The sequence below is a fragment of the Polyergus mexicanus genome, unplaced genomic scaffold (genome assembly GCF_030449975.1).
Source record: "Polyergus mexicanus isolate NDT 795.1 unplaced genomic scaffold, iyPolMexi1.0 SCAF_10, whole genome shotgun sequence".
Taxonomy (NCBI): Eukaryota; Metazoa; Arthropoda; class Insecta; order Hymenoptera; family Formicidae; genus Polyergus; species Polyergus mexicanus.
The window spans coordinates 4,193,450-4,218,492 of NW_027223330.1; the positions used below are offsets into that span (position 1 = coordinate 4,193,450).

Genomic DNA, 25,043 nt, shown 5'->3' on the forward strand with positions numbered 1-25,043 from the left:
AATATTTTATTTTCTTTTTTTGCTCTCTCTATTATTTCATGTAATATATTTTGCATATAGCATAATTATTTATGTAATATATTGTATATTAGCATAATTATATTTATCTTTCTATTTTATTTTTTCCTTTTTTAAATATATTATTAACAATTTATTTGTATATATATTTGTTATTAAAATACATTATTTTGAATTATTATTTATTGCTACATATGTATCAATAAATTAGAGAGAGAACGGAAAACGAGAGTGAGCGAGAGAGAAGTTTAGATGGCGTTACCGACCAACTTATTTATTTGGCGCATACGCACTCCGTTTTGGCCAACACTAACATCACAGGTGCCGACAGGGAGTTGCGCTACTGTATATACTGTAGCTATACAGTGTACACTGTACTGTACGCTAGTAGTGTACGACAGGTATGGTACAATTGGTTGCGTTGCACTACGTATGTCGTCCACCGTTTTTGATTATCCGTTCATCCGATATATAGATATATATATCACGTGATATTCCATCACGAAGTTGCAATTTGGTAACGCACGTTTGTCGCTACCTTCAACTGCTACGTGTAAATATAGGTAGGTAAGTGACACAACTCGTATCGCAGTGACAAATTCCATGTGTATACGCGTGAAAGCGTGCACGCCTTGTATACATATATACGTCTTGTATACGTCACGCCGTCACCTCTCTTTCTCTCTCTCCCTCTTTTTTCTCCTTATACCGCGTCAGTACTATTTTTCTCCTAACCTAATATAACTTAACCTAACCTTTCGTGGCTTGAGCACTCGGCAGAGAAATTGGGGCGCGATAGATTATCTATAAACATCGAAAGGAAAATGGAATCCTGCTTCGACTACTTGGAGTAATCCATCAAGTGCTAAAGATCAATTAGTTCCTATAGGAGAAACTTTCAGGTTTCTTCTCTCTTTCTTTCTCCCTCCCTTTGCATCGTTCAACTGTGTGCAGCCATGGCCTCCTCTAACCGCGGTATCCAAATCGGCTCCGGCTGGTTCCAGACCAAGATTAATCTCAGACCGCAGCATCGGGGCGTTCATCTTGTCACCGAGGAGATCCTTAGGCAGGTCCCTGAACTCTGTCAGTTTTCCATTGGTCTTTGCCATATTCAAAGTGAGCGCTAACCTATATTACTAATAATCTGATTGAATACAATAGTTGTATGATTTTATAGATGGCTAAAAATTGATAGTTTATTTATCTAACGTCATTGTAATTACTTCATTGTATAACATGTATATGTGTATTTTCCTTGAAAGGAGCAATAAATGCTATATTTAATTCTTTTCTATAGTTCTCCACACTTCAGCTAGTTTAGCGTTAAATGAGAGTTGGGATCCAGATGTGAGAGACGATATGGAAATGATGCTTAATAAAATAATTCCTGAAGGCTTGGAATATAGACATAGCTGTGAAGGGCCTGATGATATGGTAAATTCAAATTTTCTTAAGATATTTTTTAAAACGATACCATTCTTTGCTTTCATTTTATCATTTTTTTATATTATAATGAATAACTACTTTACCATATTTATTTTCAACAATTCACAAATTTTGCATTTTGATCTAATGGACTAATTAAATCTAATTATATAGCATATTAATACATTGTGTACCAAATATGTAAATCGATATTTTTGATTTTTGAAGTGTTAAGGACCAGATATGTCAATTGGCATCTTTTGAACATTTTCATGTGGTATTATCAGACAAACATTTATATATGGTGTGCGTAAGGGATAAGTAATAAAATAATTAATTAATAAATAATTATTCTTTTAAGAAAGCATTTTGTCGGTATTACGTAAACATTTTATATCAAGTGCCTTCTCAGAATTTAATATGCAAGAAAGTTTTTCAATTTTTTAATAGGTTATACTAAACTTTTGTGAACTCTTTATTTAAAAATACAGTATCAGTTTAAGGATTCAGTTGCAAAATTATATGCTGTTTTATCAGACGTTCCAGCGACAATGAATGAAAAGATATAAGTAACAATAATGATAGAGTAATAATAATGACAATAATAATAGTGATTCTTTTGCTTCAACGTTGTAAGAAAAGATACGTGCATCCCTTGTTGAGTGACTCAAGATAGGATATTCATAGTGATGAAAAATTTGAGATTGATCCTTACTTGCCATTGTCTTAATTCATTGGATACATCCGAATGATAATAAGATATGTTCTGAAAATGCACAGGAAATGGGCTTTTATAAAGTTCAGTTTATATGGTTCATAATGTGTTAATAAATCTCTATTATTTTTCAAGAAATATAGACTTATTTTTATAAGAAAAGAAAGAAACTATTCATTTTCTAATTTTAATGTGTATGTCATAAGTGTCTAAAAAAGAATACAATAAAAAATTTTTTTGATTTTGAAGTTCTCTATTAAATGAACAAAACAATTTGGAACATCAATAAACAGTACCAATTTTTTCTAATGTTCCATAGCCGGCACATGTAAAGGCTTGTTTTTTGGGCTCATCGCTAAGCATCCCAATCACCGATGGTAAACTGGCGCTAGGCACATGGCAGGGCATTTGGTTAGGCGAACATCGCGATCATGCTGGCAGTCGCAAGCTTGTGGTAACGCTAACTGGTGTTCTAAGGGACTCAGCACGTAGCCCTCTCAGCCCAGTCAGCCCTATTGCCTCTACTAGCAGCTAGGACCACTCGCACCCCCAAAGGCGTGACAAACGTCAACTATACGTGTCCACCTCGAGTGAATCAAGCTAGCAGCCGCTACAAGCGCTAGTCGATTTATAAAAGTACAATCTATTGAGGAAGAATGAGTCGGATACCTCGCAAATTTATCCATCCGCGTCGATCGTGGACAAAAATCGATATTGCGCACTGTTCATGACACTTTTGTGCGTGTATATGTGTTTTAAAGTTTTGTTCATGTTTTTGACATTTTGCAAGGATATCTTTTTTTCTTTAAGAGGCGATGAGTCTCTGTTACACGAGTTTTCTAGACAAGAGAAATTGAAAATGATACGATATAAACTTTTGAGTTTATGTCGATGTAATTTGCATATTGGAAACCAAGATTTTAAGGAAACTTTCTGTTTAAAAAATTACATTATAATTATTAATTAAATAAAAAAAAGTCTGATATTCAAAAATACATAAACTAAGATCATTGAAAGTTTTTTTGGTTCCAAAAATATTGGAATTTAAAGACTTGGAAGAATTAAAATTTATGTAACATTTTCATGGAAATTAATTTCTTTGTAAATATTTAAAATGCTTCTTTTTTCCTGGTTTTTTAAACTCGCATTTTCACGTGATATACATTTGCGATATTTAATAATAATAATAATACAATAATAATAATAATAATAATAATAATAATAATAATAATAAAAGACGCGAAGGAATATAAAGGGATAGAAAAAAAAAGAAAAAACTGCCACTGCGTATACGCGTCTTTTATAAACAAAATGAATTAAATGCGAGTATCCAGCGCTCTTCCACCTCACTATTGAAAAAAGAAGACAGTAGAAGAGGGGAAAGATACGCTCTAAGGGATTTAAAAAGAAAAAGACAGAGGGGGAAGAATGAATCTATGCATTCCGATAACGCGTCCAATACTCCGAATTTACGTAGTTTTATTTAGGAGACCCTTTTGTATAAATGAAGTTAACGAATACAAGCAACCACATGCAAAAATTTGCATCCTTTTTTACACTCTGCTACCTTTAGACTGTCCCAAAATGAGAAACAGAAAGAGGGATAAAAAAGAGGATAACAAGAGTAAGAGAATGTAAGGTATGAAACTTTATGACTTTGTTGCTAACTTTCTAACTTGTTGCTTTAAAAATTAGCTATATCGTTCGCGAACAATGTTTCTATGCATTAGAAGTGTGTATATGTATATAAGGAAAAGAGCGTTGATTCTCTGCCACTGTGTGCGTTTCTGCTAGAATTATAAGGTATGTTATATCATGGGCACATAGTGCAATTACATTTCCTATGTGAATTATAGCATATATAAATGTCACAAAATTTGAACATAAAAACATTACAGTTTTGTGAGAGACTAAATAATAAAAGTATATGCAATTTTTTATTCTGTGCAAGTTTTGAATATATCAATCAAAAATTTTTTTATCAATCATGAGTTGTGATTGAGGAATTTTCTGTTTTTAAATCATATATATATAATGATATTAATAATTGTATACATTAATTTAATTACTAATGCTTAATAAAAGATTATGCACTAACACTACTATGATAGGAATAAAGAAATTTTAAATCGTATCATATTTAGAAAGCTATTAAAAGTATGGAATTAAAAAATGGCATACACTTTTGTTATTGAATTTACAAACTTTTTTGTTGAAGATTTTTATGCTTAAATTTTGTAATATCTTATGTAATTGAAGCAATGTTATTATATATTGAAACAGTTAATTGCATCAACGTCAATGACTTTTTTTCATGTTTATATTATAGCAACTATAGTACTTTGTTAAGTAAAAAAACTCAATATTTTATTGTTTTCCAATATTAAAATTTTTACAAATTATGTAAAATTGAATTGTTTTATGTTCAGTCAAAATGCCATTTAATTTACAATCATTAAAGACATTCTTTATTAATAATATATTCTTCTCACTGAGAAATTTTAAGTATTCTTACTTTATATATATAATTATGTATAATCTAAAATAAAATTTTTTTGAACTATTGTTTAATATCAAAATGTTTAATAAAAAATTGAATTGCTGATTTGCCATTGTTATCTGCAGCTTTAAAATTCAATTTAAGAATTTAGTATGCAACTTATTTATTTTCTGAAGTATTAAGAAAACTAATCTTAAGACTAATCTCTCTTCGTTTTGCTTACTAAATGATTGCATTTTAAAAACGAGAAATTATGTGTAAATTTTTATATTATATCTTGAATTAAATTAGTTTTTATCATATTTTTAATAGCATATATCTGTCAAATATTAGATACAGAGAGAAATAGATAGATTCTTCTCTTTCAATTCATAGATTAGTAAAGTAAGTAGATTAGTAATTAGCTTTTTTAAAACTTATTCTATTGTCATTAAGATTATTTTCCTTCAATTTTATTTTGGAAATGTATAGAATACATAGAGTAGATATATATATATATATATATATATATATATATATATATATATATATATATATCTACTCTATGTATTCTATACATTTCCAAAATAAAATTGAAGGAAAATAATCTTATATATATATATAATCTTATATATATATATATATATGTGTGTGTTTATTTATATAGTAGATATATATGTTTATTTATTATATAGTACAAGCAGGTGACAATTAGGAAAGGAATTTTTTGCATATTTTAGCAATTTATATTATCGAACTGGAGTGACATTTAAAAAAAAACTAATTTTTTTTCGATGAATGTAAAAAAAAAGTTCATTTTATTCTTCAAATGTCATAATTTAATATGGATATAGTAAGAAATCAGCAGTTTAAAGATTATATTAAGAATGACTTTTCTTAAATTTTGAATAAACTAAATTAGATTTTATATATTTTATTACTACTTATCAGAGTTTTCTTACCGAGAAAATCATATTAAAGAATGACTTTTCTCAAATTTTGAAGAAAGTAAATTAATTACAGCTTATTGTACTGAATTTTTCATTTTTTGTTTGTAGAAACGAAAAAGCGCTGGAATTAAATATGGCTGTTGATGCAATTGACTCTTATTTATTAAAAAACCAATTCTAAGATTCATAAATATATTAGTCATCATTTTTAAGAATTCAGCACTGCAGTGAATTGTAACGTTGATTCATCGTGGAGATCCAGCGGTGTCAATTCCAGAGAAAATTTTCTTTGTACTTTTGACTCTTTGGAAATGTGGAAAGTTTTAGTCATTTTTAGTCCTCCGAACTTTGAATTTTTAGACACAAATATAAAAATATCTGCATTTTCTTTTCCAAAGATCATCGGCACAGAAAAAAAAGCCGAACAAATCTTTGTGATGAATTAACAGAGCTATTTACATAATGTTATTAATCGATGCTTATTATGAGCTTGTTGCAGCATGTCGTCGAAACGGAGAGACAGGCCGGACAAATGTTGTCGTTTAGTCGTTAATTCTTAACATACACATAAGCATGCAACAAGAAAAAAAAACGCGTCGTCCATTATGTGATTAAATGGATCTATGCTTTAAAGTATGTCTCTATCTACAGTTCACATAGCTTAAAAAGATATTATCGGAGCTCAAAGTATAATGTAATATAATGTGATGTAATGGTACACTGTCGAGGTCATCGTATGTGTTGCTCCTTCGAATACGCAAAACGAGGGCATGGAAGATACGAGGAAAACTTATGCATAAAAATATCTTTTCTCTCTATGGTATCTAACGTGTCCTCATAAATGCAACTTTAGATTCGACAGCCAGTCGCTTACTACATACAGTTGGTTTAAAGTGAAGTGATTAGCATTTTAATCTGTACACATACATATTGTAAATAATAACGGTTTGTTGAACTCGAAACGAAGGTGCATTGGTCGAGATCTTAGAAGATATGTTATATACTTAGCGCGATCTAAAGCGTTTACAGAACTCCAGTTTCTCTCTCTCTCTCTTCAGAGATGTAATTCTCAAATTCGTAATTTGCGCGAATCTTTTGATTCTTTCAATTTTTCAGATGTTCAAAGTGGCGATTGTTTCGAAAAAATTATTTTTGGAATCTGTGGAATAATTCAAGGTGTCTATTCCCTGGAAAAAATATAGAAAACTTTGAATTCTTAGGGATTTCTCGTGGACCTGAAAAAAATCAGGAAATTCTCATGCAATTTTATTGGGGCTCAGGGATTTCTTAAAAAAACTTTCTTTGATAATTTTGCTCTCATATTAAACAGTCAACAAGGAAAATAAATTTTATGCGCGTTTAAAATATATTATAAATATATATATCCCAGTAAGCAAAATATTAGCAGCCTGCAAGCAGTTTGCGAGCAGATTCAAGCAGAATATTGCAGCAGATTGGTATCAACTGCGTCCGCATTAAGCTTGTGTTCTGCCGACAGAACCTGTCGACATAAGCCGACAGCAAATTGACGGCAGAAATCGAGCAGGATCTGCGCAACGCAGTTAGATGCCAGGTTAGCGGCAGAAACCGAGCAGGATCTGCACAACGCAATTTAATGTCAGATTGGCGGCAGAAATCGAATAGGATCTATTATCACAATTTAAATGGAATAGCAGCATTTAAATACTTCATTAATTTACATTGCTCGTTTCCTTTACATAATAGATGAAGTATACCATAATGTAATATGTAATATATATTTGTTTTATTGGGACAAGAAATGTTAAATTTTGATCACAAAATGACCAATTATAGAGTTCTAAGTTAGGTCTCATGAGACCCGAAAATGACGTCAATAGTCGATATGACACATTTACGGGACGTCATTTTCTGATGTTTGTATTAATAACATATAAGTATATTTAATGTAATATGTATATATAGAAGAATTTAAATAATTTAATTTATAAAATTAAAAAGATTTTATTTATATGAAAGTTAATTTCTATTTTATATTTTAAATAGATAATAACGAAATATTTTCACTTATTTGGACAGAAATTGTCCGAATAAGTGAAAATCGGACATTTATTTGTCCGATTTTCCAAAAATCAGTTCTATATCTGAATTCCTCTGTACGGGAATGGTATTAGAAATTAACTGATAGGAATAATTATACAGGGTGTATCTGAAATGATGCACTAAACTTTAGGAGCGTATTCTAGAGGTCAAAATAAGATTTTTTTTTCTTATGAACATGGGTCCGCAAATGAACTCCCCTCCGAGCTAAAATTCGAAAATGTGTGATATTGACCAAACACTCGCAACGCAGGCTTACTTTACTTCATAATTTATTGGGCTATACCAAATTTCAACCTGCCATTTTTTTCTGAGATACAGCCAGTTTTAAATTTTTTCCCCAAACTTTAGGGGCCTCTAGCTCGGAGGAGGGTTCATTTGCGGACCCATGTTCATAAGAAAAAAGTCTTATTTTGATCTCTAGAACAGTGCTGGGATTTACTTGCAACTTTCGGCCGGATGTCTTGACTTATGCCTACTGTTCCCCTCTTACTGCTCGAGTCTTAGCAACGCAGCGCTGAATGTTCGTAACTAAGGAGCGCGTCACTTAGTTTGAGGAACGTACGTATTATTGTAATACCGCAATACTCTAGTAGCAAAAGTTCTCACTAAAATTTTCTATTTAATATTTTATTTTGTATTAATAATAGAATAATAATTATTTTTATTATTAATATAAAGTAAAATATCAAATTTTGATGAGAACTTTTGCTACTAGAATATTACGCTATTACATTTGTAATACGCACATTCCTGAGACTAAATGATGCGCTCCTTAGTTACGAACGTCCGGCGCTGCGTTGCTAAGACCCGAGCAGTAAGAGGGGAGCAGTAGGCTTGAATCAAGAAATCCGGCCGAAAGTTGCAAGTAAATCCCAGCACTGCTCTAGAATATACTCCTAAAGTTTAGTACATCATTTCAGATACACCCTGTATATGTTATTAGCCGCACTTTTTTTGCAGGCTTTATATGCTCATGGCGAGAACTTGAATACAGGTATAAAAAATGAATAGTGCGCCGCATAGCGGTAAACGAATAAATTATACTATTTCAATAAATTATATAAATGGCTAAAAGCTCCAGATTCTGCTTAGTTTCTGCTGTCAATCTGATACCAAACTGCGTTGCGCAGATCCTGCTCAGTTTCTGTTGCCAATCTGCTATGATAATTTTGTACAAATCCTGCTCGATTATTAATCTGCTGTCAAATTATGTCAGCAGGTTTTGTGATATTTTGCTGACATTCTGCTATCATTATCTGGTATAATAGATTTTGTATACAATTTACATGAGAAAAAACAGATGTTTGACAAAATTTGTTTGAACAGGTTTTGTTGACTGGGTATCTATCTCAGTTTATATGTTCAATGTCTTACATATTGAATATGCTGTACATATATTCTTTATTGTAATTTTTAGTGATAAAAAAATGAAAATATGCAAATGAAAAATGTTTTGTTACAAAAGTTATTTAGTTTTTTTTAAATACATTTACAAATCTAGCACTTAAAATTTAAGAGGTTCTGTCTTTTCCCTTCATATAAGTGAAAAAAAACATTAGATAATGCACGCAATAAAATAATTTATTTTTGAAAATACACCAAAAAATCTTTAAAATATTCTAATTACCTGGAATTTCGAACAAAAATATCTAGAAGATCAAAAACTTTTTTTACAAGATTTGAATAGAGAGAGAGAGAGGAGAGAGAGAGAAAGAAAGAAAGAAACACCCTGGGAATAATATCTCGAGTCGTTGAAAATATATTAACAATAAGATTATGCTGATATTAATTCTCAATTTTTTTTTGTTTTTTTAAATCTTCGTGAATAATCTTTTAGAACATTATTTTCAATTTTTCTTGTGTAAAAAAAAAGATTTTATAGATTTTATTCTTTTTGAATTTAGAGACTTGTATTTAATTTTATTATTTAATGTTAAATTTGGATTCTTGGAGATCTTTGGATTCCTTCTGTTTAAATTATAACCGTTATATAAAAGGTATAAGAGTTATGATCACTTGTATGTCAAAAATGGAATTGAGAGAGATAAAAGTTTATTTCAAAAACGTAGGCTTCTGCTTGCGTCCAGCGAACGCAGATTTAATTATTGCAACGCATGCAGACTCTGTCAATCCCTCTTTGCACTCTTGCGTAAATAAAAATATTTTCTACCGTTTAGAAATAAAGAATTGTTATAACACGGCACATATATATAATATTCATCAATTATTAAATATCTGTGTGCCTGTGTGCTTGCATATATGCCCGTGTGTATATGGATTTATAAAGACAAGTATATGTGCAAAGGTGAAAGAGAGAAAGAGGTGAGACGCATGAATGAATAAACATGTACCGCGGTTTTACAATGCCAACTTACATACATTATTAAAGTATACCGAATTCAATAACCTTTGCATAAGAACAGTAAAGTTAACAACGATTTTATGTAATTTTCATCAGATTTACTTTTTTGCATGTTCTAAATTTTATGTTTGTAGGGTTTTATTTATCTTTTATAAATAGCCATAATAGAAATATAAACATTCCAGTAAAACCTATGATACCCTACTCTAATATAGTGTCCTGTTTTCTTTCCTGCATAGAGACTACTGATATTAAGATACAAATGAGATTAATTATATCCTATTGTCCGTTTTATACTAATTGCTAGATTGCAAATGTTTATATGTGCAAAAAAGTATGTAGTATTTAAAAAATACGTGGGATATATGAGGCAAACAGTTATGTTAGAAAAATAGCTTTTGACTAGACAAGTGCTATCTGCCTGGTCAAATGACTCGCTCGTTTATTTTTGTATCCAAATGCTATTTTCCTAGGCAAATGGTTACTTATATTATCTTTTCGTTATATTTTACTTGCGTATTTATATTTTTTTGTTTACATTTACATTTACATTAGTATAAATCAGAAATAGGTTTGGGTTAGCTTCCCGATTCTTCTGGAAGTGAAACCCCCGTAGGGGGGAGGGGGGCGGAACCCACTGCGTCCACGCATCACTTTTCCATCCATACAACAATTGCGAGGTAGACCTCGCTTTGCGTTGTAAAGTATATGCGTGGATACAATGGGTTTCGCTCATGAAGGAAGAGTAAGGAGAGTTATCTCGAGTGTAGAGAGGAAAAAAAATGGTCACGAAAAATGTTCCATATGTGGCCAAGTTTGCCAAATGAATAACTTGGACCATTTCATCGTCATCTTGAATATTCATATATGTATAGTATTACGTTTAGCTATGGTAATAATTAGTAACCCAGACAGCACAAAACATCCTCAGGATCATCCTGAATATGTCCAGGACGGTTCAGGACATTTGTAGGATATTTTAAGATATTATTATAAATATATTTATAAAAATTTAATATGCATACATAATTATTTTTAGTTGTGTCGGCTATTTAATATAATTTAGAAATCTTAAGTATTATAATAAGTATTAATGTCCTATAAATGTCCGCTGGATGTCTGTAGGATATATCTGCCCTGTGTATTATATTGGATGTCTTTTGGATTTCCAGAGGACATATACATGTGCAATTAATTGTTAACATTAATTTCGTTTAATATTAATAATTGAATTTGATGCGCACATTTTTATATATCCAAAATTATTATTTATTTAATATTTCTTGAGAAATGTTTCTGTTCGCAATATTCCAAAAACTTTACAAACAATAGTATTCAACCGCTAGTTCGTTTGTTTACCGCTATGCGACACGCGAACTCGTATTTGAGATTTGGTCATGAGAATTATATAAAGCTTGCAAAGAGCAACTGACAGGAAATTACAAATGTAATTATTTTCTATCAGTTCAATTTCTGATGCAATCCCAACATAGGGAATTCAGATATTGGATTGTTTAGAAAATATTACACAACTCAAACCCGGGAGCCAAACCTAAAATATTCATGTACAGCACGATAGCCTCAAATATTAAAGAACGGTGAACTATTTTTAATATTAGATTTTTAATATTGGTAGTAAATAACAAAACATAATTTTAATTTATATTTAAATTTTAAAATTTGCTCTTTGAAACATACGAAAAATATCCCTAACATATCCTATAAAAATCCTTAGGATGTTTCACAGGATCTCCCTGGATTCTCCAGAGGTTAATATACGGCTATCATTTACTCTTCCTCAGGACATCCAGAGGAGATCTGAGGATTACAATGGGATATCCTGAGGATATCCTACATGTATGTCCTGGATGCCCTTTGAACGTCCTAAGAACATCCTTGTGCTGTCTGGGAAGTCCCACTTGGCATGTAATATTGCTGAAATAATGTAATTCGGAAATGGTACAAAAATATTTCATTAATATTTCACTTTTCATCCGAAATATTTCAGAAATGTTCCTGCATCATGTTTTTTAAAATATTGTATTTGCAATATTTCTGAAATCTTTCAGAAAGTCCTTTTGTAACTAGTATTAAGGTTATAGTTTATTTGCTTACCACTATGCGGGGCGCTATTCACTGTTTATACCCGAATTCAAATTTTTGTCATGAGCGTATATAAAGCCTGCAAAATGCGTTTAATAATATTATAATTATTTTTATCAGTTTAATCTCTGATACGATTTCCGTACCGGGAAATTCAGATATTGAATATTAGAAATTCAAACTGATTTTTAGAAAATCAAACAGATAAATGATTTTCACTTATTCGGATAATTTCTGTCCGAATCAGTGAAAATCGTTCGTTATTATCTGTTTAAAATATAAAACAGAAATTAACTTCCATATAAATAAAATGTTTAATATTATAAATTAAATTATTTAAAAATATTACCGAAATATTGTTGAAATCTTTTAGCAAGGTTGCATTTTAAATGATTGCGGACATTGTAACATTGCAGAAATGTTGCAGAAACAATCGTAAAATATTTCTGTAATATTGTTTGAAAAGTGTAATATTTCAAATGGAATATTGCACCAATGTATCAGAAATATTACATGCCGAGTAGGGTCCTAGTAAGCAAAATGCGCGCAATATGCCAGCAGATTGGCAACAGATTTCCTCAGCTCTTGCTAGCAATTTGGCATCTGTTATGTCCGCATTAGGCTAATGATCTGCCAGCAGAGCCTGCTCACAGAATCTGAGAGCAGATTGGCAGCAGAAACCGAGCAGGATCTGCTAACTTGACTTGACATCAGATTGTCAGCAGAAACCGAGCAGGATCTGCGCGCGCGCGAACTGACGGCAGATTGGTAGCAGAAACCGAGCAGAATCTGCAGCCATTCATATAAAATGGTGCATTTAAATGAATTTAAAGGATTTCAAACCCAAGTAACAAAATAATGCTGAATTTTGGTAACAAAATGATAAATTAAATGTCCTAAACTAGGTCTCATAAAACCCGAAAATGACGTAAAAATTGATATGTTATATTCACAAGACTGTTGATATATTATATTCATCATAGTTGATATATTATATTCATTTTCTGATATTTGTATTAATAACATATAAATATATAATATTAATAACATATATTAATGTAATATATATAGAAAAATTTAAATAATTTATAAAATTAAAGTTTATATATGGAATTTAATTTCTATTTTATACCTAAGTAGATATAATAACTATTTTCATTTATTCGAACAATGTCTGTCCGAATAAATGAAAATCGGACATTTACTTGTTCGATTTTCCAAAAATTAGTTTAATATCTGAATACCTCTGTATGGGAATCGTTTCAGAAATTAAACTGATAAAAATAATTAAAATGTCATTAATTGTATTTTGCAGGCTTTATATGCGCTCATGACAAGAACTTGAATACGGGTATAGAAAGTAAATAATGCGCCGCATAGCGGTAAACAAATAAACTATACTATTTCAATAAATTATATAAATGGCTAAAAGTTGCAAATTTTGCTCAGTTTCTGCTGCCAATTTGCCATCAGATTGCGCACGTGCAGATCTTGCGGTTTCTGCTGACAATCTGATGTTAAGTCAAGTTAGCAGATCCTACTCGATTTCTGCTACCAATCTGCCGTCAAATTGCATACGCGCAGATCCTACTCGGTTTTTGTTATCAATCTGCCATCAGATTGCGCGCGCGCAGATCTTGCTCGGTTTTTGCCACCAATTCCCTCACAGCACCGAACATTGCAATAAGATTATAGGGAGATTACAAACTTACATATTTTAATGATCGTGTTACTGGTATATACCATTAATCTTACAATAAGACCGTACTTTATAATATTGTCAGAAGATTAATGGAACCTTATTTCAATATTTTAACAACCTTACGCGCTAACATTTCACTTTTTGCATATGCTGAAAATATTACAAAACTATGAAATATTGTTTAATATTAATAATTGACTTTGATATGCATGTTTCCATATATCCAAAATTATTATTTATTTAATATTTCATGAGAAATGTTACTGCGCGCGATATTCCAAAAATTTTACAAAAAAATAGTATTCAGCCGCTAGTTCGTTTGTTTACCGCTATGCGACACGCAGTGCGTCCATTCTCGTATTTGAATTTCAATCATGAGAAGTATATAAAACTTGCAAAGAGCAACGGGCAAAAGATTAAAAATATAATTATTTCTATCAGTTCAATATTATATTGATACAATCCCAATATAAGGAACTCAGATATTGGATGATTGTTTCTTAAATCGGGCAGATAAATGTCTGAAAAAGTTTAAATTATCCATATTAAAAAAATATATATATATATGTATATATATTTTCATATTCCCAAAAATACACTAATAAATAGCCCATTTTATTTAATTTTATGAATTTTTTACGACATTCCATATTAAAGAAAAAAATAGTTTGAACTATTAAATTATTATTGAAAAAACGATTGAAAGCTATTGAAAACCAACAGTATTTAATCGATTTTTGCTAATATAATATTTTTTTTGCAAGGATTCCTTATTGAAAATAATATTAGAAAGTTTCTGGCATGTTGTATGAATATTAACCCAGTCAGCCAGGTCTGTTCTAACAGATATTGCCAAGTGCTTGCTACAAATTATTGTCAGCAAAAAGGCTACAAATTTGGTACAAGAGTTGTTATTACCGATTAAGCTGGCAGATTGCCGGCAAAAATCAAGCAAAGCTTGCTAACATAACTACACAGCAAATTGGCAGCAGAAACCGAGCAAAGCTTGCTGACATGACTGACATCAGATTGTCGGCAAAAACTGAGCAGGATCTAGAGTGCGCAGTCTGATGGCAAATTGGCAGCAAAAACCGAACAAAATCTGCAGCTTATTACAAAGTATTATAAAATAGTTCAGTCGCTTATCGCTATGCGGCGCGTTATTCATTATCTATACCCGTATTCAAATTCTTGTCATAAGTGTATATAAATCCTACAAAATGTTAATAATATTATAATACAGTTCAATTTTTGACACAATTCTTATACAGGAAATTCAGATATTGAATTGATTTTTTGCAAATCGGACAGATAATTGTTCGATTTTCACTTATTCAAATAATTTCTGTCCAAAAAGATCTTTAATTTTATAAATTAAGTTATTTGAATTTACCTATATGTTTTAACATATTAATATATGATTTTATATAATGTCTAATTATCTAATGGTCATTTTATGACCAAAACTTATCATCATTTTATAACTTAGGGTTAAGGCTTTAAATCTATTTAAATATATATTTTTATATGAATGGCCAAAAACTGCAGAATTTGTTCGGTTTTTGCTGACAATCTGCTATCAGATTGTCTTGCGCAGATCTTGGTCGATTTTTGCCATCAATTTGGCGTCAAATCATGTCAAGCTTTGCTCGGTTTTTGCCGTCAATTTGCTGTCAGGTTATGTCAACAAGTTTTGTCACCAAAACACAAGCTTAATGCGGACACAGATGGCACTGGATTTGTTACCAAGTTTTGAGCGAATTTGATGCCAATTTGGCAACAATTTGTTATCAAATTGCTTACTGGGAATACAACGTTATGCGCAAGGTCTCTGGAATGTTAATGGGATGAATTTGGGCGAGGTTAATGGCAGATTTATTAATCTCCGTGGAATGTTATTATCTTACAGCTTAAGATGATTGGAACCTTATTAGGATGTTGATGTGCTATGAGGGTTTGATGTTAAGTCATGTTAACAAATCTTGCTCGTTTTCTGCTCAGCATATTCTGCTTTGTTTTTGGCACCAATCTGTCGATTTAATCTGAAATAACAACTTCTGTACCAAATTTGTATTCTTTCTGCTAACAATAATTGATAGCAGGCACTTGGCATGATCTGCTTTCGACAGACTTGGCTATCTGAGGTGTCATCCATACACTTACTAATCACTAACACAACTAAACGTAACATTATCTATGTACGAATATTCAAGATGGCGACGAATTGGTCCAAGTTATTCTATTTGGCAAACCTGGCCACATACGGAACATTTTTCGTGACCATTTCCAATCTAGGTAGATAACTTTTCTTACTCTTCCTTCATGATTCCACCCTCTCTACGGGGGGGCTCCACTTCCGAAAGATATAATTCAACCCAAACCTATTTTCAGTTTTAAAAGTAAAATTAGATTGGGAAACGAACTGCGAGAAATAGCTGAAACACATTATTGCAGGGTTATGCCGTGGATTTCAAAATTACGTCTACATAAATTATTTACGTATTGTCTACATGAAGTTTACATGGATTTTTTTTTCGTAGACAATGTAAACTATGTAAGCTTTTTAAATTAAATCTCAGAATGCAAAAAAAATGATTATATTAGAAAATAGTTAATGTATCTGGATCCAGTCAGCCACGTCTGTTCTAACAGATATTGCCAAGTGCTTACTACAAATTATTGTCAGCAAAAAGGCTACAAATTCGGTACAAGAGTTGTTATTCCCGATTAAGCTGACAGATTGCCGGCAAGAATTAAGCAAAGCTTGGTAACATGACTACACAGCATATTGGCGGCAGAAACGGAGCAAAGCTTGCTGACATGACTGACATCAGATTGTCGGCAAAAATTGAGCAGGATCTAGAGTGCGCAATCTGATGGCAAATTAGCAGCAAAAACCGAACAAAATCTGCAGCTTATTACAAAGTATTATAAAATAGTTCAGTTGCTTATCGCTATGCGGCGCATTATTCATTATCTATACCCATATTCAAATTCTTGTCATGACCTAGACAGCACAAGGATGTCCTTAAGACGTCCAAAGGGCATCCAGGACATACATGTAGGATATCCTCAGGATATCCCATTGTAATCCTCAGATCTCCTCTGGATGTCCTGAGGAAGAGTAAATAATAGCCATATATTAACCTCTGGAGAATTCAGGGAGATCCTGTGGAACATTCTAAGGATTTTTATAGGATATGTTAGGGATATTTTTCGTATGTTTCAAGGAGCAAATTTTAAAATTTTAATATAAAATAAAATTATGTTTTGTTATTCACTGCCAATATTAAAAATCTAATATTAAAAATAGTTCACGTTTTTTAATATTTGAGGCTTTCATGCTGTACATGAATATTTTAGGTTTGGTTTTCGGGTTTGAGTCGTGTAATATTTTCTAAACAATCCAATATCTGAATTCCCTATGTTGGGATTGCATCAGAAATTGAACTGATAGAAAATAATTACATTTGTAATTTCCTGTCAGTTGCTCTTTGCAAGCTTTATATAATTCTGATGACCAAATCTCAAATACGAGTTCGCGTGTCGCATAGCGGTAAACAAACGAACTAGCGGTTGAATACTATTGTTTGTAAAGTTTTTGGAATATTGCGAACAGAAACATTTCTCAAGAAATATTAAATAAATAATAAATATAAAAATGTGCGCATCAAATTCAATTTTTAATATTAAACGAAATTAATGTTAACAATTAATTGTACATGTATATGTCCTCTGGAAATCCAAAAGACATCCAATATAATACACAGGGCAGATATATTCTACAGACATCCAGGGGTTATCCAGTGGACATTTATAGGACATTAATATTTATTATAATACTTAAGATTTCTAAATCATATTAAATAGCCGACACAACTAAAAATAATTATGTATGCATATTAAATTTTTATAAATATATTTATAATAATATATCTTAAAACATCCTACAAATGTCCTGAACCGTCCTGGACATATTCAGGATGATTCTGAGGATGTTTTGTGCTGTCTGGGGAGTGTATATAAAGCCTGCAAAATGCTAATAATATTATAATATATATATTTCTATCAGTTCAATTTTTGACACAATTCTTATACATGAAATTCAGATATTGAATTGATTTTTGGCAAATCGGACAGATAATTGTTCGATTTTCACTTATTCAAACAATTTCTGTCCAAAAAGATCTTCAATTTTATAAATTAAGTTATTTGAATTTACCTATATGTTTTAACATATTAATATATGATTTTATATAATGTCTAATTATCTAATGGTCATTTTATGACCAAAACTTATCATCATTTTGTTACTTAGGGTTAAGGCTTTAAATCTATTTAAATATATACTTTAATATGAATGGCCAAAAGCTGCAGAATTTGTTCGGTTTTTGCTGACAATCTGCTATCAGATTGTCTTGCGCAGATCTTGCTCGATTTTTGCCATCAATTTGACGTCAAATCATGTCAAGCTTTGCTCGGTTTTTGCCGTCAATTTGCTGTCAGGTTATGTCAACAAGCTTTGTCACCAAACACAAGCTTAATGCGGACACAGATGGCACTGGATTTGTTACCAAGTTTTGAGCGAATTTGATGCCAATTTGGCAACAATTTGTTATCAAATTGCTTACTGGGTACATATACATTACCAATACATATACATTATCTATACAATATACATATACATTACCTATTTTATAATATAATCATTTTTTTTTTTGCATTCTGACATCTTATTTATAAAGCTTACATAGGTGTACAACTTTGCTTCCGCCGTTTTTTTCCCGAAATTCGAGGCTTTATTGTAAAAAACTGGTTATACATTTATGATTCAAAGTATTGTCCACTCCCAATGATCGTGCCAATTCTTTTTGACTTTGATTCGAGTCTTCATTAAGTAATGCCTCCAATTCTGCATCTTCGAAAACCTTCTCTCTTCCACCGCTATGCCGGTCTTCGACGTGAAAATCACCGTTCTTGAATCGTTGAAACCACTCACGACATGTTCTTTCACTAATAGCGGCTTCACCATAAGTATTTGAGAGCATTCGATGAGCCTCAGCCGCAGATTTCTTCATATTGAAGCAGAAAATTAAAACCTCCCGCAAATGACGAGAATTTGGCTCGTAAACTGACATTTTCAATCGAGAATAACTTTATGATGCAGACACAAATCGACTAATGTTTCTATGGGGTTATGTTGACAGATGCCCAAGTTTATTGCATGACGTCTATGATCTATTTATTTCGACTACTACTTACCGCTAAAGCGATCTATAGGAAAACGGCGGAAGCAAAGTTGTACACCTAATAGTTTACATTGTCTATGAAAAAAGTCCATGTAAACATCATGTAGACAATACATAAACAATTCATGTAGACGTAAGTTTGAAATCTACGGCATAACTCTGCTGCCAATACTGAAAATCTATAGTTTACGTCACATATACTATAGATTTTCAGTACTGTCAGTGAATATCGGAACACGGCCCTAAAATAGCTATTTGCCTACGATGACGTATATATGAAAGAAACATAAAATGTTCTATTTCTGCAAATCAAATATTAATGATGGATTAAAATTATAATAATGGATTTTTTATAAATCTGTAATTGATTTTTTTTTTTTTTTTAGGAAAAATATCCCAGTAAGCAAGAAATATTAAATCAATAATATGTAATATTAGTTTTATGTAAATTTACCTAATGTTCTCTTTCTTTCTTTCTGTCATAATATTTTATAAATATTTTAAATATATTATTTTATAATATGGTATTTTTGAGTATCGTTGGAACATTTTCAAAACATTATTTTTTTTATTATTTTAACACATTATCAGAAAAACATTTACATGCAACATTTTTTACAATATTAAGGCATGCCCATTTCGATATTATTAAAATCTTGAAATCGATGTCAAAGTTTGTTCATAATAACGTCGATTACAACATTAAAATCTACATAACTTAACAACATTACATATTACTAAATACAGATTATGGCTGCGTTTCAATATTCACTGCTAGTACTGAAAATCTATAGTATACGTGATGTATATAAACTATAATAGATTTTCAGTACTGGCGGTGAATATCGAAACACAGCCTTTATAAAATGTTACATTAATGATTTTTTACTTATTAGGATCAGGCTATATTATATAATTTTTCGATATTAATAATATATAGAATACTAATCTATAAACTAAAATTTTGTTAAAATCTATTAAAAATTATCTGGAATATATTTCTTTCTTCATATAAGACTTACATTATTAGTTCGTGGAAAAAAATAGTTGCTAAAAATGTGTATTATAAAAAATATAAATTGCATTTTAAAGCTTTCCGATAAAAAAAATTAACCTTTTTTGTAAGTTTTGTCGATCTTTCATGAAAATGTGCATTTGCATAAAACATGTAGTTTTCTAATTACATTCTCTTTTATATAATATTATATTTTAATAAATTAGATCGGTTCATTAGCTTTTCTCATAGAAATTTGATGAATACATTCGAAAGTTTTCCAAATGACAGTATATCTTATAATCGTTTCTGATGAGTATGATGGTAATAATGATGTTGGTGGCGGTACGGTATTAATTCACTAAAGAGGATAAAAAGTTATCTTTTCTGCTGAAATTAGTCCAAATCAATCGTTTAATCTGAGAGTCGGATAGGGCTTACTTCACGGTCACCACTAAAACAAATAGTTTGCGCAATAAATAAATTAACGGCAACAAAATTTTTAAAGTTGAATTTTGTTGCTGGAAACCGTAAAAAATATTACGAGAGTTCTTTGTGCTTATAGGACTTTATATTGTTTTAATGAATAAAGGAAATTAATTAAAAATCTTTGGAGAAACCTTGTAGTCAATTAAAGAATAGGTTGAAGATATAACTTTCAAGATCCGATAGAGGCTTACCGTCTGGTTTTCTGGTCTCAGATTCGTTCGGGTTCTTGTAATTTTCCGGAAGCGGGTGAGGACCCGGATGGGTTAAGTCCAACGCCTTCTCTTGGACTACCTTAAAAGAAGCTTTGATATTGTCCAAAGCTTTTCCTAAGCCTGTCTTAATTTGATTGAATTCGTGCGTCACTAAAGACAAGCGACCGAGCAGATAGTTCAAATTCTCATCTACTTCCATCATACGTTTTGTTATTTCGCCGACCTGCAAGATTTTCATGATTAGTTTAGCAATGACGCAAGAAATATTGACTACAGAAGTACAGAATACATGTGTGATAATCTAATATAGTCCCAGTCAGTCAGGTCTCTTCTAACAGATATTGCCAAGTGTTTGCTACAAATTATTGTCAGCAAAAAAAGGCTACAAATTTGGTACAAGAGTTGTTATTACCAATTAAGCTGGCAGATTGCCGGCAAGAATTAAGCAAAGCTTGCTAACATAACTACACAGCATATTGGCGGCAGAAACCGAGCAAAGCTTGCTGACATGACTGACATCAGATTGTCGGCAAAAACTGAGCAGGATCTAGAGTGCGCAATCTGATGGCAAATTGGCAGCAGAAACCGAACAAAATCTGCAGCTTATTACAAAGTATTATAAAATAGTTCAGTCGCTTATCGCTATGCGGCACGTTATTCATTATCTATACCCGTATTCAAATTCTTGTCATGAGTGTATATAAAGCCTACAAAATGCTAATAATATTATAATATCTTAAGTCTTAGTCTAATTATCTAATGGTCATTTTATGACCAAAACTTATCATCATTTTGTACTTAGGGTTAAGGCTTTAAATCTATTTAAATATACTTTTATATGAATGGCCAAAAGCTGCAGAATTTGTTCGGTTTTTGCTGACAATCTGCTATCAGATTGTCTTGCGCAGATGTTGCTCGATTTTTGCCATCAATTTGACGTCAAATCATGTCAAGCTTTGCTCGGTTTTTGCCGTCAATTTGATGTCAGATTATATCAACAATCTTTGTCACCAAAACACAAGCTTAATACGGACACAGATGGCACTGGATTTGTTACCAAGTTTTGAGCGAATTTGATGCCAATTTGGCAACAAGTTGTTATCAAATTGCTTACTGGGGTGTCATCTGGCTTTTATTTTAGAAAAATTTTGCGTTAATCTTCTTTATTTTTAAATCTAATTATGCTTATCGTTACCTTACTTTCCATTCCACCCATAGTAGATGTCGTACCGTTAACGTAGGCTTCATTTTGTTGATGTAATTTGTCTAAAGCTCGTGCACTCTCTGACATCTGCTGGTACATCACATTGATCTGTCGCCAGACCTATAATAAAGATAGTAGCGATAAATTCCGGCAACTAACTCAGTAAGCAAGTAACAGATCATTTACTTTATTCATTTCCTGTTCCATTTTACTAGTAAGGTTTGCTAAAGCACCGTTCTGATTATCCATGATGTCGTTTGAGATTCCATCGAATCTTTGACTAAGAGTGCTGTTGATATTGACACCTTGTGCCTTTACTAGATCGCCCATTTCGAGTAAGATTTGATGTACGCCATACTCTACTCTTTTTTTTGTATCTAAAACGTGATCAGCCATGGAAACCATTACGGATTGCCCTTTTTCCAGATCCTGTAATTCCTGGCTAACACGTTCTGCGTTGTTAGCCAAGTCCATCCTATAGCATAAAAAAGGCTCAAAATTTAAAAAAAAGTTAAGTTATGCTGCGAAGCGTTACTGTCATGCGAGTTTCGTACACGATTTTGATTTTACGCTTGCTATATGGATCTTCAATTGGCGCTTGTCTGACTTCAATTATTCCTCTCGCAAATTCTGGGTAAAACTTTTTGATGGATAATGAATCTCGACCTGTGCGACTTTGGAATGTCCATAAGCGATAGCAACACATATTTGACACTTTTTGACTTTTTATCGCTTGATCGTTTGTATTTTTTCTATTTTTTATATGTATTATTGAAGAGAGTCGAGGACAGAAACGTTTCCCATACAGCACAAAACATCTTCAGGATCATCCTGAATATGTCCAGGACGGTTCAGGACATTTGTAGGATGTTTTAAGATATTATTATAAATATATTTATAAAAATTTAACATGCATACATAATTATTTTTAGTTGTGTCGGCTATTTAATATAATTTAGAAATCTTAAGTATTATAATAAGTATTAATGTCCTATAAATGTCCGCTGGATGTCTGTAGGATATATCTGCCCTGTGTATTATATTGGATGTCTTTTGGATTTCCAGAGGACATATACATGTACAATTAATTGTTAACATTAATTTCGTTTAATATTAAAAATTGAATTTGATGCGCACATTTTTATATTTATTATTTATTTAATATTTCTTGAGAAATGTTTCTGTTCGCAATATTCCAAAAACTTTACAAACAATAGTATTCAACCGCTAGTTCGTTTGTTTACCGCTATGCGACACGCGAACTCGTATTTGAGATTTGGTCATGAGAATTATATAAAGCTTGCAAAGAGCAACTGACAGGAAATTACAAATGTAATTATTTTCTATCAATTCAATCTCTGATGCAATCCCAACATAGGGAATTCAAATATTGGATTGTTTAGAAAATATTACACAACTCAAACCTGGGAGCCAAACCTAAAATATTCATGTACAGCACGAAAGCCTCAAATATTAAAGAACGGTGAACTATTTTTAATATTAGATTTTTAATATTGGCAGTAAATAACAAAACAATTTTAATTCATATTTAAATTTTAAAATTTGCTCCTTGAAACATACGAAAAATATCCCTAACATATCTTATAAAAATCCTTAGGATGTTCCACAGGATCTCCCTGGATTGTCCAGAAATTAATATGCGGCTATCATTTACTCTTCCTCAGGACATCCAGAGGAGATCTGAGGATTACAATGGGATATCCTGAGGATATCCTGCATGTATGTCCTGGATGCCCTTTGGACGTCCTAAGGACATCCTTATGCTGTCTGGGTTGCGTTCATTATTTATGTTATTTATTTTTTGCGATTCGCGACTTTTGTCATTGTTATTTATATGAGAATGTTTTTTACGAAAGCTTATCCTTTAAGATATTTAGGAATTGAATGATTTTATAACTTGATATATATATTGCACGGACATTCGCTATTTGCTTTTCAAGACCATTTATCAATTTTTTTGTTTTGTTTCATGAGAGATATTTTCATTATTTAAAAAAGATGATTATACAATATATTTAGACTCATATTTAATGTTAAATATGGTCTTCTGACCATGATTTTTATTTGTTTAATATAAAGATGATATTTGATATCCGATGAAAAAGACAATATTTAACGATAATTTAGTATATAAGATTTTAAATAATAAATATTAATAAAAATATTAAAGACGGGCAAATAAGAGTTACGCGCTGAGAGGAAGATGCCAAAATTATGTGAATCTTCTTAAATTCAGTTATGTTTATTAATTATACGTTTTGTTCTCATATCGGGTTATCCTCAGTAATTTAAAACGATATAGCTGATAATTGCTAATAATTGAGAAACCAACCTTTAATCTCTAATTTGCGAAATCTCCCATCGATGACAGTCGTTGTGTAACGAGTTTCGTTATGTCAAGGTCAAACTCGCTATTCTTTTATACATGTTGTTCGAAAATGACGTGGTATACTTCTCAAACTTTATTTGTTAATAACTTTTGAATAAACAACGACCGCCGGCTAAAACCTTCGGAATCTTGATCGGGATCATGACCTTGACAACATATGTCGATATTACTATCCTGCAGGGGTAGGGACTTAATATGTATAATTACCGGACTCAGATACTAAGTATCAAACTCCATCCTCGACGCGATGTTCGCAGTAGCACCCAGGACACAACGAAAGCGAGACGCAATTGTTAACGGTTACAATCTAGCAAGTAAAATGATGCAAACTATGAGCAAAGTTTGCAGGAAACTCGAGCATGCCTTTACAGCAAAATTGTGACAAGGTGTGTCCGCAAAAAGCTTAGCTTTTGCTGGCAAGGCTTGTCGCAATAGTGTGACGCACATTTTACGCAAATAATAAAGTAAACCTTGCTGTGCATGGCATGATAGCAAATTTGTGGCAAGAATAGGGCAAACCTTGCCGTGCACGGGATGACAGCAAATTTGTGGCAAGAATAGGGCAAACCTTGCCGTGTACGGCATGATAGTAAATTTGCGGTAATTTTCTGTATAGGGCGATTCAGAAACTCTGCGACAAACTCTGAGG

General features: G+C 31.6%; 2 protein-coding genes across 8 annotated transcripts in view; one reads left to right on the plus strand and one right to left on the minus strand.

Moving 5' to 3' along the window:
* Positions 1-257: 257 nt before the first annotated feature.
* LOC138936781 (UPF0047 protein YjbQ) lies at positions 258-3,698 on the plus strand. 5 transcript variants are annotated; one of them, XM_070302437.1, is made up of 4 exons: positions 258-585; positions 973-1,134; positions 1,316-1,452; positions 2,478-3,698. In XM_070302437.1, the coding sequence occupies exons 2-4, from the start codon at positions 975-977 to the stop codon at positions 2,691-2,693; spliced, it is 513 nt and encodes a 170-aa protein (XP_070158538.1). In that variant the 5' UTR covers positions 258-585; positions 973-974; the 3' UTR covers positions 2,694-3,698. The 5 variants fall into 5 exon arrangements, with proteins under 5 accessions (XP_070158538.1, XP_070158537.1, XP_070158539.1 ...); XM_070302436.1 differs by having other exon boundaries at positions 258-581; XM_070302438.1 differs by having other exon boundaries at positions 258-419.
* Positions 2,003-25,043, minus strand: part of LOC138936780 (putative leucine-rich repeat-containing protein DDB_G0290503) — a 36,716-nt gene continuing 13,675 nt past the window's right edge. Inside the window, exons 7-10 of one of the 3 annotated variants that reach the window (XM_070302432.1) lie at positions 22,171-22,459; positions 21,976-22,104; positions 20,760-21,003; positions 2,003-2,209 (exon numbers count right to left, since the gene is read on the minus strand). In XM_070302432.1, the coding sequence (XP_070158533.1) occupies positions 2,175-2,209; positions 20,760-21,003; positions 21,976-22,104; positions 22,171-22,459 (697 nt within the window). In that variant the 3' untranslated portion in view covers positions 2,003-2,174. Of the gene's footprint in view, positions 2,210-19,695; positions 20,534-20,615; positions 21,004-21,975; positions 22,105-22,170; positions 22,460-25,043 lie in introns of those variants that run through there. The other 2 variants (XM_070302433.1, XM_070302431.1) reach the window with 2 other exon arrangements.

What these genes read in the sequence shown, in the direction of transcription:
- LOC138936781 (XM_070302437.1), top strand. Translation starts at nt 975, where the DNA reads ATGGCCTCCTCTAACCGCGGTATCCAAATCGGCTCCGGCTGGTTCCAG. An exon ending in TGGTCTTTGCCATATTCAAA is followed by an intron (nt 1,135 to 1,315) that starts GTGAGCGCTAAC and finishes TCTTTTCTATAG; the next exon opens with TTCTCCACACTTCAGCTAGT. An exon ending in GTGAAGGGCCTGATGATATG is followed by an intron (nt 1,453 to 2,477) that starts GTAAATTCAAAT and finishes AATGTTCCATAG; the next exon opens with CCGGCACATGTAAAGGCTTG.